Raw genomic sequence first — 17,936 nt, 5'->3', positions numbered from 1 at the left:
CCCTCCTTTCTGATTGGCTGTGAGTATTTTTCATATGACCAATCATTCTCCAGTGTAGCAACGTTGTAGCCATCTTACCTCGGACATCTAGCCTCAATCATTACATTGATGTCAATGGTACATGTACTAATTAAATTACCACAACTTGCTCGATTTTCGACCAATTTACAAACGGTTTGCCTTGTTACAAATCTTATTCCATGTAGATATGACATAGGATGCTGTACCTGTTGAAATAACCTCTTTCGCTTTAAAAAAAAAAAAAGACTTAATTGTGCAACATAGTTGTGTAGGGTCAGTGTTAGTCAGTTCTCTGATTATTTTAAACTGTTTCAGAATACATTATTAAAAGGCTATTTTTAACATTTTAAAAACAAAATTCAAAGATTATTTCATTAATTTTATGGCTGAATCAAAAGAAATTCCATAAATTAGAAAACAAATGTTCAAGAAGAAGTGAAAATATAAAATAATGTTATTGCTGGTGGACCAGTTCTGGCTGAAAGATGTGATTATGCTGTTTGTTGTCTTATTATTTATTTGGGTCACATTTTGTATTACCCTGTATTGTGTTTATGTGGTATGAAATAACCTTCATCAGCGCGCGACATTTTTTTATCCACTTCTTCCTCCGTAAATCTTGATACATATTGACGATGACCCGCCCTGCTATACTTCTGATTGGCTCTGAGCATTTTTCAGCGTTTTTCGCCTGACCAATCAGAAAGGAGGGGCCGTCTAAGCATACCCGCCCCCAAAGTGCCAAAACGAAACATGACAGCGCACAGACCGAGACGGCGCGCGCGCAGAAAGGCACCGCGCGCGCGCAAAAAGGCACCATGCGTGCGCAAAAGGGTGTCACGCGCGCGCACGAAGTGGAGAATCAGCTATGGCGTCACATTAGTGTCAAAAATCCGAGCGCATAAAAACTGTTATCGCGCGCTGATTCTCCACTTCGTGCACGCGAGCGACACCCTTTTGCGCGCACGTGGTGACTTTTTGTGCGCGCGCGGTGCCTTTCTGTGCGCGCGCGCGACGCCTTTCTGCGCGCTCTCTGTGTACTCCTGGCATCTCTCCTCACGCTGTCATGTTTCTTTTTGGCACTTTGGGGGCGGGTATGCTTAGACGGCCCCTCCTTTCTGATTGGTCAGGCGAAAAACGCTGAAAAATGCTCAGAGCCAATCAGAAGTATAGCAGGGCGGGTCATCGTCAATATGTATCAAGATTTACGGAGGAAGAAGTGGATAAAAACATGTCGCGCGCTGATGAAGGTTATTTCATACCACATAAACACAATACAGGGTAATACAAAATGTGACCCAAATAAATAATAAGACAACAAACACCATAATCACATCTTTCAGCCAGAACTGGTCCACCAGCAATAACATTATTTTATATTTTCACTTCTTCTTGAACATTTGTTTTCTAATTTATGGAATTTCTTTTGATTCAGCCATAAAATTAATGAAATAATCTTTGAATTTTGTTTTTAAAATGTTAAAAATAGCTTTTAATAATGTATTCTGAAACAGTTTAAAATAATCAGAGAACTGACTAACACTGACCCTACACAACTATGTTGCACAATTAAGTCTTTTTTTTTTTTTAAAGCGAAAGAGGTCATTTCAACAGGTACAGCATCCTATGTCATATCTACGGTACATGTAATAAGATTTGTAACAAGGCAAACCGTTTGTAAATTGGTCGAAAATCGAGCAAGTTATGGTAATTTAATGAGTACATGTACCATTGACATCAATGTAATGATTGAGGCTAGATGTCCGAGGTAAGATGGCTACAACGTTGCTACGCTGGAGAATGATTGGTCATATGAAAAATGCTCACAGCCAATCAGAAAGGAGGGGCCGTCTAAGCATACCCGCCCCCAAAGTGCCAAAAAGAAACATGACAGCGCGAGGAGAGATGCCAGGAGTACACAGAGAGCGCGCAGAAAGGCACCGCGCGCGTGCAAAAAGTCACCACGCGCGCGCAAAAGGGTGTCGCGCGCGCGCGCACGAAGTGGAGAATCAGCGCGCGATAACAGTTTTTATGCGCTGGGATTTTTGGCACTAATGTGATGCCATAATCAGCGCGCGAAAACAGTTTTTATGCGCTCTGATTTTTGGCACTAATGGGACGCCATAAAGCCGCTCCAGAGAATAAATCGCACCGGCCGAAAATGCATACCGTATTTTTCGGAGTATAAGTCGCACCTGACGAAAATGCATAATAAAGAAGGAAAAAAACATATATAAGTCGCACTGGAGCCCCGCCAAACTATGAAAAAAACTGTGACTTATAGTCCAAAAAATACGGTAATAAAAAAGGAAAAAAAACATATATAAGTCGCACTGGAGTATAAGTCGCATTTTTTGGGGATATGTATTTGATAAAAGCCAACACCAAGAATAGACATTTGAAAGGCAATTTAAAATAAATAAAGAATAGTGAACAACAGGCTGAATAAGTGTACGTTATATGAGGCATAAATAACCAACTGGTATGTTAACGTAACATATTATGGTAAGAGTCATTCAAATAACTATAACATATAGAACATGCTATACGTTTACCAAACAATCTGTCACTCCTAATCGCTAAATCCCATGAAATCTTATACGTCTAGTCTCTTACGTGAATGAGATCAATAATATTATTTCATATTTTACGCTAATGTGTTAATAATTTCACACATAAGTCGCTCCTGAGTATAAGTCGCACTATGAAAAAAAACTGCGACTTATAGTCCGAAAAATACGGTACGTCACATACTGTCGCGTCATACGCCCTCACTGAGCAGAGAGGTAGCAGCATGAGTGGTAATACGAGAGAGAGAAGGTGCGAATCTGGTAACAAATGAAGGAATAATTAATTCTTAAGAAAAACAGCAGGGGGTCCATCGTCTGGCGGTGGTTTGGCTTCAAGCGGGAAAATGTCGAACAAGTATGCGGCAAAAGCGTTGCTACAAAAAGTAGCATTACTGCTAATTAGTAGCATCATTTGAAAAGACTCCCGCTAGAGAATGAAGAGTGCTTGAAACCCCGCATGTCAACATCTCCGTTCTGTGCCACACCCAAAATGCCGAAGCAACCATTTCCACATCAACACCGTATGAAACAAATAGTCAACAACAGAAGGAGATAACGTCCGCAGGAACCTACCACATAGTGAAGGACGTACACTATTTGATTTCCTATTATGCTGCTCATTTTTATTTGACACTTATTGAAATATCTTGTGTGACATCATGCACAAAAGTGCACTTTATTTGTTTTAAACTATTGTAGTGGCGTTCTGTACAAAAAGTGCACTTTAATTTAACTCACCGTGGAGTTTTTGAGTCTGTTTAGCTGATTGTAGAGCTAGCTTCCGCAGCTAGTGGGTCCATGAGGATGACTACTGTTTTGTTTTATCAGCCGTTTTACTGCCTTGTTACAGCCACCATTTGGAAACAATTAAGGTTTATAAATAACCATTTATAAAATATTCCTGTGTAAATAACTAATTTCACAACGTATATATTTGTGGCTTATAGTCCGGTGTAGGGCTGGGCGATATACCGATATATCGCGGGTTTGTCTCTGTGCGATATAGAAAATGACTATATCGTGATATTCGCGTATACGTATACTTTTAGCTGCAGGCATTACACTACAGGCTCTTCTCACTCTTTCTTGTCTCTCCTTCTCACAGAGACGTAAAACAAGCGCACCTTCTTACATACGTCACATAGGTATACGCCCTCGCGGAGCAAAGAGGTAGCAGCATGGCAAAACTTAGCTGTGGTGTAAGTGGTAATACGAGAGAAAGAAGGTGCAAATCTGGTAACATTTGGCTTCAAGCGGGAATATGTCGAACAGACAACCGTAATTTGTCAAGTGTGGGGCAAAAGCGTTGCTACAAAAAGTAGCATTACTGCTAATATGTAGCATTTGAAAAGTCACTTGCAAGAGAATGAAGAGTGCTTGAAACTCCGCACGTCAACATCTCCGTTCGGTGCCACACCAACAAAATGCCGAAGCAACCATTTCCACATCAACACCGTATGAAACAAATAGTCCACGACATAAGGAGATAACGTCCGCCGGAACCTACCACATCGCGAAGGACGTACACAATTTTATTTCCTATTATGCAGCTCATTTTTATTTGACACTTATTGAAATATCTTGTGTGACATCATGCACAAAAGTGCACTTTATTTCTTTTAAACTATTGTAGTGGCGTTCTGTACAAAAAGTGCACTTTAATTTCGTGTTGTTTTGATATGTCATCTTAGTGACATCATGCACAAAAGTGCACTAATAGCTTGTTTTAAAATGTCTCTGACAATCTTGCACTTTCTGTTTTGGAAATGACATCAATGTTTGTGCCACTGCTTAATAACTGTTTAATAAATACACTTTTAGTTGTGGTTTCCCTCTCTGCATGAAAGTTTAAAAGTAGCATATATTAATGCAGTATGAAGAAGAATGTTTTAATGTAGACACATAGAATCATCATACTGCTGTGATTATATGCAACAAGTGTTCATTCAAGGCTAAGGCAAAATATCCACATACCGTATTTTCCGCACTATTAGCCGCACCTAAAAACCACAAATTTACTCAAAAGCTGACAGTGCGGCTTATAACCCGGTGCGCTTTATATATGGATTAATATTAAGATTCATTTTCATAAAGTTTAGGTCTCGCAACTACGGTAAACAGCCGCCATCTTTTTTCCCCGTAGAAGCGGAAGCGCTTCTTCTTCTACGGCAAGCAACCGCCAAGGTAAGCACCCGCCCCCATAGAAGAGGAAGCGCTTCTTCTTCTACTGTAAGCAACCACCCGCCCCCGTAGAAGAAGAAGAAGCGCGCGGATATTACGTTTCATTTCCTTTGTGTGTTTACATCTGTAAAGACCACAAAATGGCTCCTACTAAGCGACAGGTTTCCGGTTCATGAAAAGACGCAATCTCTTCATCCGCACACGGACTACTATTTCACAGCAACTGCCTAAAGACTTTCAAGAAAAGCTGGCTACTTTCCGTGCATATTGTAAAAACAAGATAGCTGAAAAAAAGATCCGGCCAGAGAACATTATCAACATGGACGAGGTTCCACTGACTTTTGATATTCCTGTGAACTGCACTGTGGATACAACGGGAGCACGTACGGTGAATATTCGCACCACAGGGAATGAGAAGTCGTCCTTCACTGTGGTTCTAGCTTGCCATGCTAATGGCCAGAAACTTCCACCCATGGTGATATTCAAAAGGAAGACCTTGCCAAAAGAGACCTTTCCAGCCGGCGTCATCATAAAAGCTAACTCGAAGGGATGGATGGATGAAGAAAAGATGAGCGAGTGGTTAAGGGAAGTTTACGCGAAGAGGCCGGGTGGCTTTTTTCACGCAGCTCCGTCCATGTTGATATACGACTCCATGCGCGCCCACATCACGCTGGTTTTTAATATATTATTAAAGTTTGACTGACCTATCTGACTGTTTTTTTGACATTCCCTTTAGCGCAGTTAGATGCGGCTTATAACACGGGGCGGCTTATAGGTGGACAAAGTTTTGAAATATGCCGTTCATTGAAGGCGCGGCTTATAACCCAGGGCGGCTTATGGTGCGGAAAATACGGTATATATGGTGTATCGTGACATGGCTTAAAAATATCTAAATATTAATAAAAGGCCATATCGCCCAGCCCTACAACTATCTTCTGCTGCTTCTTGACCAGGACTCCCTTAAAAAATAGATTTTTTAACTCTCAAATGGGACTTTCTTGGTTAAATAAAAGCTAAATAAATAAAACAGACATGAAAGGATTAAACTACTGTGTTTGAATGACTGCAATGGAAATGCCAACATAAAAAGAAAGTCAAAATTGCACAACAAATGTATTACTGTAAATCATTTACCAATCTATTGAATGCGTCAAGCACTTCCTTCTCTCCAGCACTGTAAGCCTCCATTGAACCACCGCTGCAAGCTGCAAAATAAAGACAGCAGAAGTCAAAATTGTAACCCACAAATCACGTTACGAACACAAATAAAAAGCATACATTCACAATGGAAGTATCCCAAACAAAGCCACAGTAATAACATTTACTACACACTGATTGTGGAACACCAGTATCCTGTTGACAGTTAACAGAGCTTAGTATTTTTCCTGACTGACCTTGGTCCTGGAGACTAAAAAATACATGATTACATTTTTCAAGACTTAAGGCGCACTGACAATATCCGTACCATGCTGGACTTGGGCTAGTTTTCCCGCTTCCTCCCCTGACCCCCGCTGGCCCGCACTCACAATGAGCATTTACACTTTTTTACTACTGCAATTGGACTTTATGTATTTTGAGTTCGATTTCAGGATTTTCTGAATATTTCTTGTGTAAGGTGGTGCCTGTCATTAATTGCTTGCAAAAGCAGCGACCGCAATAAATACATGTCGTTATTGCACACACAAATGTGGTAGCGGTTAAAGGGGAACATTATCACCAGACCTATGTAAGCGTCAATATATACCTTGATGTTGCAGAAAAAAGACCATATATTTTTTTAACCGATTTCCGAACTCTAAATGGGTGATTTTGGCGAATTAAACGCCTTTCTAATATTCGCTCTCGGAGCGATAACGTCACAACGTGGCGTCACATCGGGAAGCAATCCGCCATTTTCTCAAACACCGAGTCAAATCAGCTCTGTTATTTTCCGTTTTTTCGACTGTTTTCCGTACCTTGGAGACATCATGCCTCGTCGGTGTGTTGTCGGAGGGTGTAACAACACGAACAGGGACGGATTCAAGTTGCACCAGTGGCCCAAAGATGCCAAAGTGGCAAGAAATTGGACGTTTGTTCCGCACACTTTACCGACGAAAGCTATGCTACGACAGAGATGGCAAGAATGTGTGGATATCCTGCGACACTCAAAGCAGATGCATTTCCAACGATAAAGTCAAAGAAATCTGCCGCCAGAGCCCCATTGAATCTGCCGGAATGTGTGAGCAATTCAGGGACAAAGGACCTCAATAGCACGGCAAGCAATGGCGGCAGTTTGTTCCCGCAGACGAGCGAGCTAAACCCCCCTGGATGTCTTGGCTCACACCGTCCCTTATGCCACCGAAGATGATCAAGAGAAGAATATCGACCCTAGCTTCCCTGGCCTGCTGACATCAACTCCAAAACTGGACAGATCAGCTTTCAGGAAAAGATAGCGGATGAGGGTATGTCTACAGAATATATTAATTGATGAAAATTGGGCTGTCTGCACTCTCAAAGTGCATGTTGTTGCCAAATGTATTTCATATGCTGTAAATCTAGTTCATAGTTGTTAGTTTCCTTTAATGCCAAACAAACACATACCAATCGTTGGTTAGAAGGCGATCGCCGAATTCGTCCTCGCTTTCTCCCGTGTCGCTGGCTGTCGTGTCGTTTTCGTCGGTTTCGCTTGCATACGGTTCAAACCGATATGGCTCAATAGCTTCAGTTTCTTCTTCAATTTCGTTTTCGCTACCTGCCTCCACACTACAACCATCCGTTTCAATACATGCATAATCTGTTGAGTCGCTTAAGCCGCTGAAATCCGAGTCTGAATCCGAGCTAATGTCGCTACAGCTTGCTGTTCTTTCCGCCATGTTTGTTTGTGTTGGCTTCACTATTTCAGTATTTTTCAACATATTGAGCAAAAGGTCAACATTTTTTTTCTACCAAGAAAAGTACACTTGTTATTAGTGAGAATATACTTATTTTAGGGTATTTTTGGCTTCATTGAGGTTAGCTCATTTTACTTGTTTTGGAAAGTCTTGACAAGCCGAATTTTCTTGTTCTATTGGCAGATAATTTTGCTTAGTTCAAATAAAATACCCCTCATTTTTGTATGTTTTTCTTGTTTTTGAATACTGACTTTTTGCAGTGTGGTGGTTCCAAACTTTTTCCATTTACTGACGATGGAGTTCACTGTGCTCATTGCATACTTGCCAACCTTGAGACCTCCGATTTCGGGAGGTGGGGGGAGGGGGTGGGCGTGGTCGGGGTGAGACGGGGGCGTGGTTGGGGGCGTGGCTAAAAGGGGAGGGGTATATTTACAGCTAGAATTCACCAAGTCAAGTATTTTATATATATATATATATATATATATATATATATATATATATATATATATTTATATATATATATATATATATATATATATAAAAAATAAATACTTGAATTTCAGTGTTCATTTATTTACACATATACACACACAACACTCATCTACTCATTGTTGAGTTAAGGGTTGAATTGTCCATCCTTGTTCTATTCTCTGTCACTATTTTTCGAACCATGCTGAACACCCTCTCTGATGCATTGCTGTGTGGCACGCACAAAAGTGCTTTCATCAAATGCACTAGATGGCAGTATTGTCCTGTTTAAGAGTGTCACAACATTGCTGTTTACGGCAGACGAACTGCTTTACGGTATACAAAAAAGTGACTGCTGTTGTTGTGTGTTGTTGCCGCGCAGGGAGGACGTTAATGAAACTGCCAAACAATAAACCCACATAAGAAACCAAGAACTCACCCTCCATCATTCTACAGTTATAACGTCATTGGGCAGGTACGCTTTTTTATATTGTGGAGGACCTGAGTCCGCCTGAATTTGGGAGATTTTCGAGAGAAAATTTGTCCCGGGAGGTTTTCGGGAGAGGCGCTGAATTTCGGGAGTCTCCCGGAAAATCCGGGAGGGTTGGCAAGTATGGCTCATTGGGACCTTCAAGGCAGTAGGTATGTTTCTGTGCCCTACCCAAGATCATGTCTCGGAGGTCTACAGACAAGTCCTTCCAATTAATTCTTAGTTTGTGCTCTGCCATGCACTGTCAAGTGTGGGACTTTATAAATAGACAGGTGTGTGCCTTTCAAAATCAAGTGCAACTAACTTAATTTACCACAGGTGCACTCCTATGAAGCTATAGGAACATTTGAAGGATGATCAGTTGAAACGTGATGCCTCTGAGCTCACTTTTGATATTCATGGCAAAGAATGTGAATACTTATGTACATCTAATGTTGCATTTTATATTTTTAATAAGTTTGCAAAAAATATATAAATGAATACATTACTAAATGTGGAAAAAATTAAGTGCTGTGAATACTTTCCAGATGGACTGCAAGAGTTATAAGCATCCATCCATCCATCCATCTTCTTCCGCTTATCCGAGGTCGGGTCGCGGGGGCAGCAGCCTAAGCAGGGAAGTCCAGACTTCCCTCTCCCCAGCCACTTCGTCCAGCTCCTCCCGGGGGATCCCGAGGCATTTCCAGGCTAGCCGGGAGACATAGTCTTCCCAACGTGTCCTGGGTCTTCCCCGTGGCCTCCTACCGCTCGGACGTGCCCTAAACACCTCCCGAGGGAGGCGATCGGGTGGCATCCTGACCAGATGCCCGAACCACCTCAACTGGCTCCTCTCCATGTGGAGGAGCAGCAGCTTTACTTTGAGCTCCCCCCGGATGACAGAGCTTCTCACCCTATCTCTAAGGGAGAGCCCTGCCACCCGGCGGAGGAAACTAATTTCGGCCGCTTGTACCCGTGATCTTGTCCTTTCGGTCATAACCCAAAGCTCATGACCATAGGTGAGGATGGGAACGTAGATCGACCGGTAAATTGAGAGCTTTGCCTTCCGGCTCAGCTCCTTCTTCACCACAACGGATCGATACAGCGTCCGCATTACTGAAGGCGCCGCACCGATCCGCCTGTCGATCTCACGATCCACTCTTCCCTCACTCGTGAACAAGACTCCGAGGTACTTGAACTCCTCCACTTGGGGCAGGGTCTCCTCCCCAACCCGAAGATGGCATTCCACCCTTTTCCGGGCGAGAACCATGGACTCTGACTTGGAGGTGCTGATTCTCATCCCAGTCGCTTCACACTCGGCTGCGAACCGATCCAGCGAGAGCTGAAGATCCTGGCCAGATGAAGCCATCAGGACCACATCATCTGCAAAAAGCAGAGACCTAATCCTGCAGCCACCAAACCGGATCCCCTCAACGCCTTGACTGCGCCTAGAAATTCTGTCCATAAAAGTTATGAACAGAATCGGTGACAAAGGGCAGCCTTGGCGGAGTCCAACCCTCACTGGAAACGTGTCCGACTTACTGCCGGCAATGCGGACCAAGCTCTGACACTGATCATACAGGGAGCGGACCGCCAGAATCAGACAGTCCGATACCCCATACTCTCTGAGCACTCCCCACAGGACTTCCCGAGGGACACGGTCGAATGCCTTCTCCAAGTCCACAAAGCACATGTAGACTGTTTGGGCAAACTCCCATGCACCCTCAAGGACCCTGCCGAGAGTATAGAGCTGGTCCACAGTTCCACGACCAGGACGAAAACCACACTGTTCCTCCTGAATCCGAGGTTCGACTATCCGGCGTAGCCTCCTCTCCAGTACACCTGAATAGACCTTACCGGGAAGGCTGAGGAGTGTGATCCCACGATAGTTAGAACACACCCTCCGGTTCCCCTTCTTAAAGAGAGGAACCACCACCCCGGTCTGCCAATCCAGAGGTACCGCCCCCGATGTCCACGCGATGCTGCAGAGTCTTGTCAACCAAGACAGCCCCACAGCATCCAGAGCCTTAAGGAACTCCGGGCGGATCTCTTCCACCCCCGGGGCCTTGCCACCGAGGAGCTTTTTAACTACCTCAGCAACCTCAGCCCCAGAAATAGAAGAGCCCACCACAGATTCCCCAGGCACTGCTTCCTCATAGGAAGACGTGTTGGTGGGATTGAGGAGGTCTTCGAAGTATTCTCTCCACCGATCCACAACATCCACAGTCAAGGTCAGCAGAACACCATCCTCACCATACACGGTGTTGACACTGCACTGCTTCCCCTTCCTGAGGCGGCGGATGGTGGTCCAGAATCGCTTCGAAGCCGTCCGGAAGTCGTTTTCCATGGCTTCCCCGAACTCCTCCCATGTCCGAGTTTTTGCCTCCGCAACCGCTGAAGCCGCACACCGCTTGGCCTGTCGGTACCTGTCCGCTGCCTCAGGAGTCCTATGAGCCAAAAGAACCCAATAGGACTCCTTCTTCAGCTTGACGGCATCCCTCACCGCCGGTGTCCACCAACGGGTTCTAGGATTACCGCCACGACAGGCACCAACTACCTTTGGACTGCAAGAGTTATAAGCATGTACCTCTTATTTACCTAACTCTGCCACACTGTTAGCTATAAGCCAAGCAGCAAAACAGTAACAAGCACACATAACACTCTGTTAATGACTGATTGGCTGCGTGTGAATAAATATGTGCCATAATCACAGCCAAACGCAGTCAATGCAAATAATGATGTGTGTGACCTTTGTTTTTGGCAGGGTCGTGGACATTATAGTGTGCTCTTTGAGACACATACCTGCACTACTGTCCGTTGAAAATTTGATCAGTATCACAGAAGAGCTGAGTTCATCTTCCACCTGTTAGAGATGCACACACAAACACAGATTGCTTATTGGAGATTTGATGATCATTATGATCCCATTTCAATGCTGACAACTGTAAGACATGCAACAAGATATCAGTTCAAGTGATGTGATCATGCGGATGTTTTTACTGTTTCAGTAAAAACATGTTTGTCCATTTTAACTTAAATGTACATTTGTTTGAATCTGAATGAAGCAACTGCTTTGTATTTAAAAAAAAATGGTATCCAATCTTTGGTCGGTAGCTGTTTAACAATACAGCAATTCTAATTAGATAAAAAGGACAGGGCGGATGAATTGGTAAAGCATCAAATAATTGAAATCCCCATTCCCTTGTTTTTAATGACAACATCTTTAATATTGTAAAGGTTTAAAAATGAGCTTTTAATCATGCTACCAAGTTAATGAGGTAGTCAGTACTACAAACCCCGTTTCCATATGAGTTGGGAAATTGTGTTAGATGTAAATATAAACGGAATACAATGATTTGCAAATCATTTTCAACCCATATTCAATTGAATGCACTACAAAGACAACATATTTGATGTTCAAACTCATAAAAATTTTTTTTTTTTTTTTGCAAAAAATAATTTACTTAGAATTTCATGGCTGCAACACGTGCCAAATTAGTTGGGAAAGGGCATGTTCACCACTGTGTTACATGGCCTTTCCTTTTAACAACACTCAGTAAACGTTTGGGAACTGAGGAGACACATTTTTGAAGCTTCTCAGGTGGAATTCTTTCCCATTCTTGCTTGATGTACAGCTTAGGTTGTTCAACAGTCCGGGGGTCTCCGTTGTGGTATTTTAGGCTTCATAATGTGCCACACATTTTCAACGGGAGACAGGTCTGGACTACAGGCAGGCCAGTCTAGTACCCGCACTCTTTTACTATGAAGCCACGTTGATGTAACACGTGGCTTGGCATTGTCTTGCTGAAATAAGCAGGGGCGACCATGGTAACGTTGCTTGGATGTCAACATATGTTACTCCAAAACCTGTATGTACCTTTCAGCATTAATGGCGCCTTCACAGATGTGTAAGTCACCCATGTTTTGGGCACTAATACACCCCCATACCATCACACATGCTGGCTTTTACACTTTGCGCCTATAACAATCCGGATGGTTCTTTTCCTCTTTGGTCCGGAGGACACGACGTCCACAGTTTCCAAAAACAATATCAAATGTGGACTCGTCAGACCACAGAACACTTTTCCACTTTGTATCAGTCCATCTTAGATGAGCTCAGGCCCAGCGAAGCCGACGGTGTTTCTGGGTGTTGTTGATAAACGGTTTTTGCCTTGCATAGGAGAGTTTTAACTTGCACTTACAGATGTAGCGACCAACTGTAGTTACTGACAGTGGGTTTCTGAAGTGTTCCTGAGCCCATGTGGTGATATCCTTTACACACTGATGTCGCTTGTTGATGCAGTACAGCCTGAGGGATCGAAGGTCACGGGCTTAGCTGCTTACATGCAGTGATTTCTCCAGATTCTCTGAACCCTTTGATGATATTACGGAGCGTAGATGGTGAAATCCCTAAATTCCTTGCAATAGCTGGTTGAGAAAGGTTTTTCTTAAACTGTTCAACAATTTGCTCACGCATTTGTTGACAAAGTGGTGACCCTCGCCCCATCCTTGTTTGTGAATGACTGAGCATTTCATGGAATCTACTTTATACCCAATCATGGCACCCACCTGTTCCCAATTTGCCTGTTCACCTGTGGGATGTTCCAAATAAGTGTTTGATGAGCATTCCTCAACTTTATCAGTATTTATTGCCACCTTTCCCAACTTCTTTGTCACGTGTTGCTGGCATCAAATTCTAAAGTTAATGATTATTTGCAAAAAAAAAAAAATGTTTATCAGTTTGAACATCAAATATGTTGTCTTTGTAGCATATTCAACTGAATATGGGTTGAAAAGGATTTACAAATTATTGTATTCCGTTTATATTTACATCTAAAACAATTTCCCAACTCATATGGAAACGGGGTTTGTAGTTTAAATTAAATACGCAGAGTATTTGTTTCCGGTTTAATTATAAAGGTGACCCTTGTTTTACGATATTGTTTGTTATAATGTTTTGTGGTCATGGCGCACTGACATAAATTATTAATGCTAAAAAAAAAAAACTAGTTATGTGCGTGCTGTGGGAGAATATGTACATTGTTCTTTTTAGTTAAGTATTCCAATCCATTCCATGTGTGAGGGAGACTCTTCTGATGGCAATGCATCAAAGAAAAGGAAAGTAATTGTGATCATAAAATACTTGTGTGTAGAAATGAAAATTGGCTGCATTGAATGTCGCGACCATCGTTAAGGATTAAAGATGCTGTCTTTGAACATGTGAAAGGACATTAAAAAGACAGTGAGCAGCGAAGTGGTCTAATTATTAACATTAAACCCTTCTCTCCCTCCATTGCAAGGCTTCTTCATACCTGCCAACTTTTGAAATCAGAAAAACCTAGTAGCCAGGGTCCAAGGGCCGCAGGCCCCGGTAGGTCCAGGACAAAGTCCTGGTGGGGGGGTTCCTTCGCCCCCCGACGCAAAATGATTATTAGCATTCAGACAGGTTAAAATGTTGCTAAAACCATCACTTTTCTATCAGTCACAGTGACTTTTCAAAACAAAAATATTACAGCAAAAATCATATGGGTTGATTGACATGTTTATTCTGTAAGCTAACTTCAATAGTTTGAAATGATTTTGACAGTTAATGCCAGTTATCCTGTCAACCTTTCACAAGACTTCAATTTGTTAATTGAAAGTATAAACAGTATAAACACTTTTTACAGTAAACAAATGGTAAAACAGTACTAAACAATTCCATTAAACTTTCTGTCCAAGCGTGTATAATCTACTGCCTTGTTCAATTGTAAAAAATATTCTGTGCCTAAAATTCACATTTCTATCACAATTATCATACTGTAAACATGGTAAGCTAACTTCATTAAAATTAATAGTCCTGTCAATAGCATGGAATTACAATTCAAATGTAGTTTTTTTTGTAAGCCTTTCAAAAGAATTCAAAATATGAAAAATTAATGAAAATTAATTGAAGCCATCAGACACTTGAAAAGTGGCACATCACATCTCTAATGTAATCATTTGAACTTTTCAACAGAAATAGCACTGCAAAAATATTAAGGACATACTTCTGTATTTTGGTAGTTATGCTGTCAACATTTAACAAGATTTCTTCAACTTGGACTTGAAAGCATAAATAGTATAAACACTTTTAACAGTATAACAGTACTAAACAATTCCAATAGATAACATTGGTGTCATTACCTTTTATTGCCTCCGTAAATAAAACTTCGGCATTTATCACATCCAAAGAATCTGTTTGGGCGACGAAAAACGTTGAAAGTTTTCCACTTGTATCGCTAGCAACGGCATTAGACTTGTGTTTTTTTGTCCCAACGTGGTCTTTTACATCGCTAATTCCTCCGTGTCCGATCGAAAAATCTTGTCTGCACAAGGTGCAATTCGCGTAGTTTTCACCCTTTTTGGAACGGATAATTATTCCCGGATAGGCTTTTGAATATTCTTCACGGAATGACTGCAGTTTTCTTTTCGGTTTAAGACTCGTATGCGATTTTTCTCCGGCTGATTCCATGATCGTTCGCTCGTTTGGAAACAATGGCAACTGGTGCCTCGTGCTTGGCAGCGGTGCTATAAATAGCCTCGCGCATGGCATTCGGAATGGCTCGATAGGAAGTTACGGGAAGCAGTGTCGATTGTCATTGTTGTTACGCGATTTCGTGAATAAAACTTAAAAAAAATAAATATTTTTTTAATTAATGAAAAACTATTTTTTATCACTGCAACCGTAACCCGGAATAGGTTGATGAAAACCGTACTAATTACGGGAAAACCGGAGTAGTTGGCAGGTATGCTTCTTCCAATGTGCAAGACAGGCACAGGCATACAAGTTAAAAATGTATGGTGTATGCTGCAATGGAATGAAAGTTAAACATCAGCAGCAAGAATTTGGGGTTCGGTATAATCTAAAGCATGGAACAAGAAGCATCTTCTTGAAGATTCAAGAAGGTTGAGGACCCTCATTCTACAGCACTAACTGTCGACACAAGTACCGTATTTTCCGCACTATTAGCCGCACCTAAAAACCACAAATTTACTCAAAAGCTGACAGTGCGGCTTATAACCCGGTGCGCTTTATATATGGATTAATATTAAGATTCATTTTCATAAAGTTTCGGTCTCGCAACTACGGTAAACAGCCGCCATCTTTTTTCCCCGTAGAAGAGGAAGTGCTTCTTCTTCTTCTACGCAAGCTACCGCCAAGGTAAGCACCCGCCCCCATAGAACAGGAAGCGCTTCTTCTTCTACTGTAAGCAACCACCCGCCCCCATAGAAGAAGAAGAAGCGCGCGGATATTACGTTTAATTTCCTTTGTGTGTTTACATCTGTAAAGACCACAAAATGGCTCCTACTAAGCGACAGGTTTCCGGTTCATGAAAAGACGCAATCTCTCCATCCGCACACGGACTACTATTTCACAGCAACTGCCTAAAGACTTTCAAGAAAAGCTGGCTACTTTCCGTGCATATTGTAAAAACAAGATAGCTGAAAAAAAGATCCGGCCAGAGAACATTATCAACATGGACGAGGTTCCACTGACTTTTGATATTCCTGTGAACCGCACTGTGGATACAACGGGAGCACGTACGGTGAATATTCGCACCACAGGGAATGAGAAGTCATCCTTCACTGTGGTTCTAGCTTGCCATGCTAATGGCCAGAAACTTCCACCCATGGTGATATTCAAAAGGAAGACCTTGCCAAAAGAGACCTTTCCAGCCGGCGTCATCATAAAAGCTAACTCGAAGGGATGGATGGATGAAGAAAAGATGAGCGAGTGGTTAAGGTAAGTTTACGCGAAGAGGCCGGGTGGCTTTTTTTACGCAGCTCCGTCCATGTTGATATACGACTCCATGCGCGCCCACATCACGCTGGTTTTTAATATATTATTAAAGTTTGACTGACCTATCTGACTGTTTTTTTGACATTCCTTTAGCGCAGTTAGATGCGGCTTATAACACGGGGCGGCTTATAGGTGGACAAAGTTTTGAAATATGCCGTTCATTGAAGGCGCGGCTTATAACCCAGGGCGGCTTATGGTGCGGAAAATACGGGTCTAATGTTGCTGACAATCAACAGATTTTGAATTGAGAAAGAAATGAGCAGCAACTGTCATATTCCTTGAATATTTATGACCCTTGAATTTTTCTACCCAAAAAATAAGTGCAAAGGCATTTCCTGAAGTACCTCTAAGAAGATGCTTGTGTTGAACACCCTAAAAACAATAAGGAAGAAGTGAACAGTCCATCAGCGAATGAAGACCCAAATACCGCTGAGCTGATGTGGGTGAGGGAAAATGTTTCAGAAATTAAAAGGAGACAGAAAGGATAAAACAAATAGGCAAGAGGCAAAGAGAAAGGTGAAGACAGACAGGTCCCACCTACAATAGAGAGCATGAGAGAGCCCAGAAGGTCTCGTAGGGGTGCCCCAGAGATGGGCGGGATCGGCGACCCCACTCCCTGAAACCAAGGCAACCCATACTGACTATTATAACCACTTACTCACATCTTATCGACACTGTGCAGCTTTACAGTGAACATTCTGCACATAACCATGACCTATTTGAAAAAGACCCTTTCATCAAGTCGCGGTGGGATAATATAGTCATTCTTGAGCGTTTTCTATTGGGGCTCCAGTACTATGGAATGCCCTCCCGGTAACAGTTAGAGATGCTACCTCAGTAGAAGCATTGAAATCCCATCTTAAAACTCATTTGTATACTCCAGCCTTTAAATAGACCCCCTATTTAGACCAGTTGATCTGCCGGTTCTTTTCTTTTCTGCCCCCTCTCCCTTGTGATGCCAACACAAACAAACATGGCGGAAAGAACAGCAAGCTATAGCGACATTAGCTCGGATTCAGACTCGGATTTCAGCGGCTTAAGCGATTCAACAGATTACGCATGTATTGAAACGGATGGTTGTAGTGTGGAGGCAGGTAGCGAAAACGAAATTGAAGAAGAAACTGAAGCTATTGAGCCATATCGGTTTGAACCGTATGCAAGCGAAACCGATGAAAACGACACGACAGCCAGCGACACGGGAGAAAGCGAGGACGAATTCGGCGATCGCCTTCTAACCAACGATTGGTATGTGTTTGTTTGGCATTAAAAGAAACTAACAACTATGAACTAGGTTTACAGCATATGAAATACATTTGGCAACAACATGCACTTTGAGAGTGCAGACAGCCCAATTTTCATCAATTAATATATTCTGTAGACATACCCTCATCCGCGCTCTTTTCCTGAAAGCTGATCTGTCCAGTTTTGGAGTTGATGTCAGCAGGCCAGGGAAGCTAGGGTCGATAGCTCGGTCGTCTGCGGGAACCAACTGCCGCCATTGCTTGCCGTGCTACCGAGGTCCTTTGTCCCTGAATTGC

The 17,936-nt window shown here is 42.4% G+C and overlaps 1 protein-coding gene across 2 annotated transcripts in view; it reads right to left on the bottom strand.

Annotated features, from left to right (window-relative positions):
• The window catches only part of pdxdc1 (pyridoxal-dependent decarboxylase domain containing 1), a 101,895-nt gene that overhangs the window by 32,720 nt on the left and 51,239 nt on the right, over positions 1-17,936 (bottom strand). For both annotated transcript variants that reach the window (XR_009816700.2, XM_061973822.2), the window contains exons 14-15: positions 11,379-11,439; positions 5,907-5,977 (exon numbers count right to left, since the gene is read on the bottom strand). Coding sequence is in view for 1 of the 2 variants with exons in the window: in XM_061973822.2 (XP_061829806.1) it covers positions 5,907-5,977; positions 11,379-11,439 (132 nt within the window). In the remaining variant the exon portion in view is untranslated. The remainder of the gene's footprint in view (positions 1-5,906; positions 5,978-11,378; positions 11,440-17,936) is intronic.

This window comes from Nerophis lumbriciformis, linkage group LG22 (assembly GCF_033978685.3).
Source record: "Nerophis lumbriciformis linkage group LG22, RoL_Nlum_v2.1, whole genome shotgun sequence".
In the NCBI taxonomy this organism is placed as follows: domain Eukaryota; kingdom Metazoa; phylum Chordata; class Actinopteri; order Syngnathiformes; family Syngnathidae; genus Nerophis; species Nerophis lumbriciformis.
The sequence above is the reverse complement of the archived record's forward strand: the minus strand, read 5'-3'. Positions and strand labels throughout refer to the sequence as shown.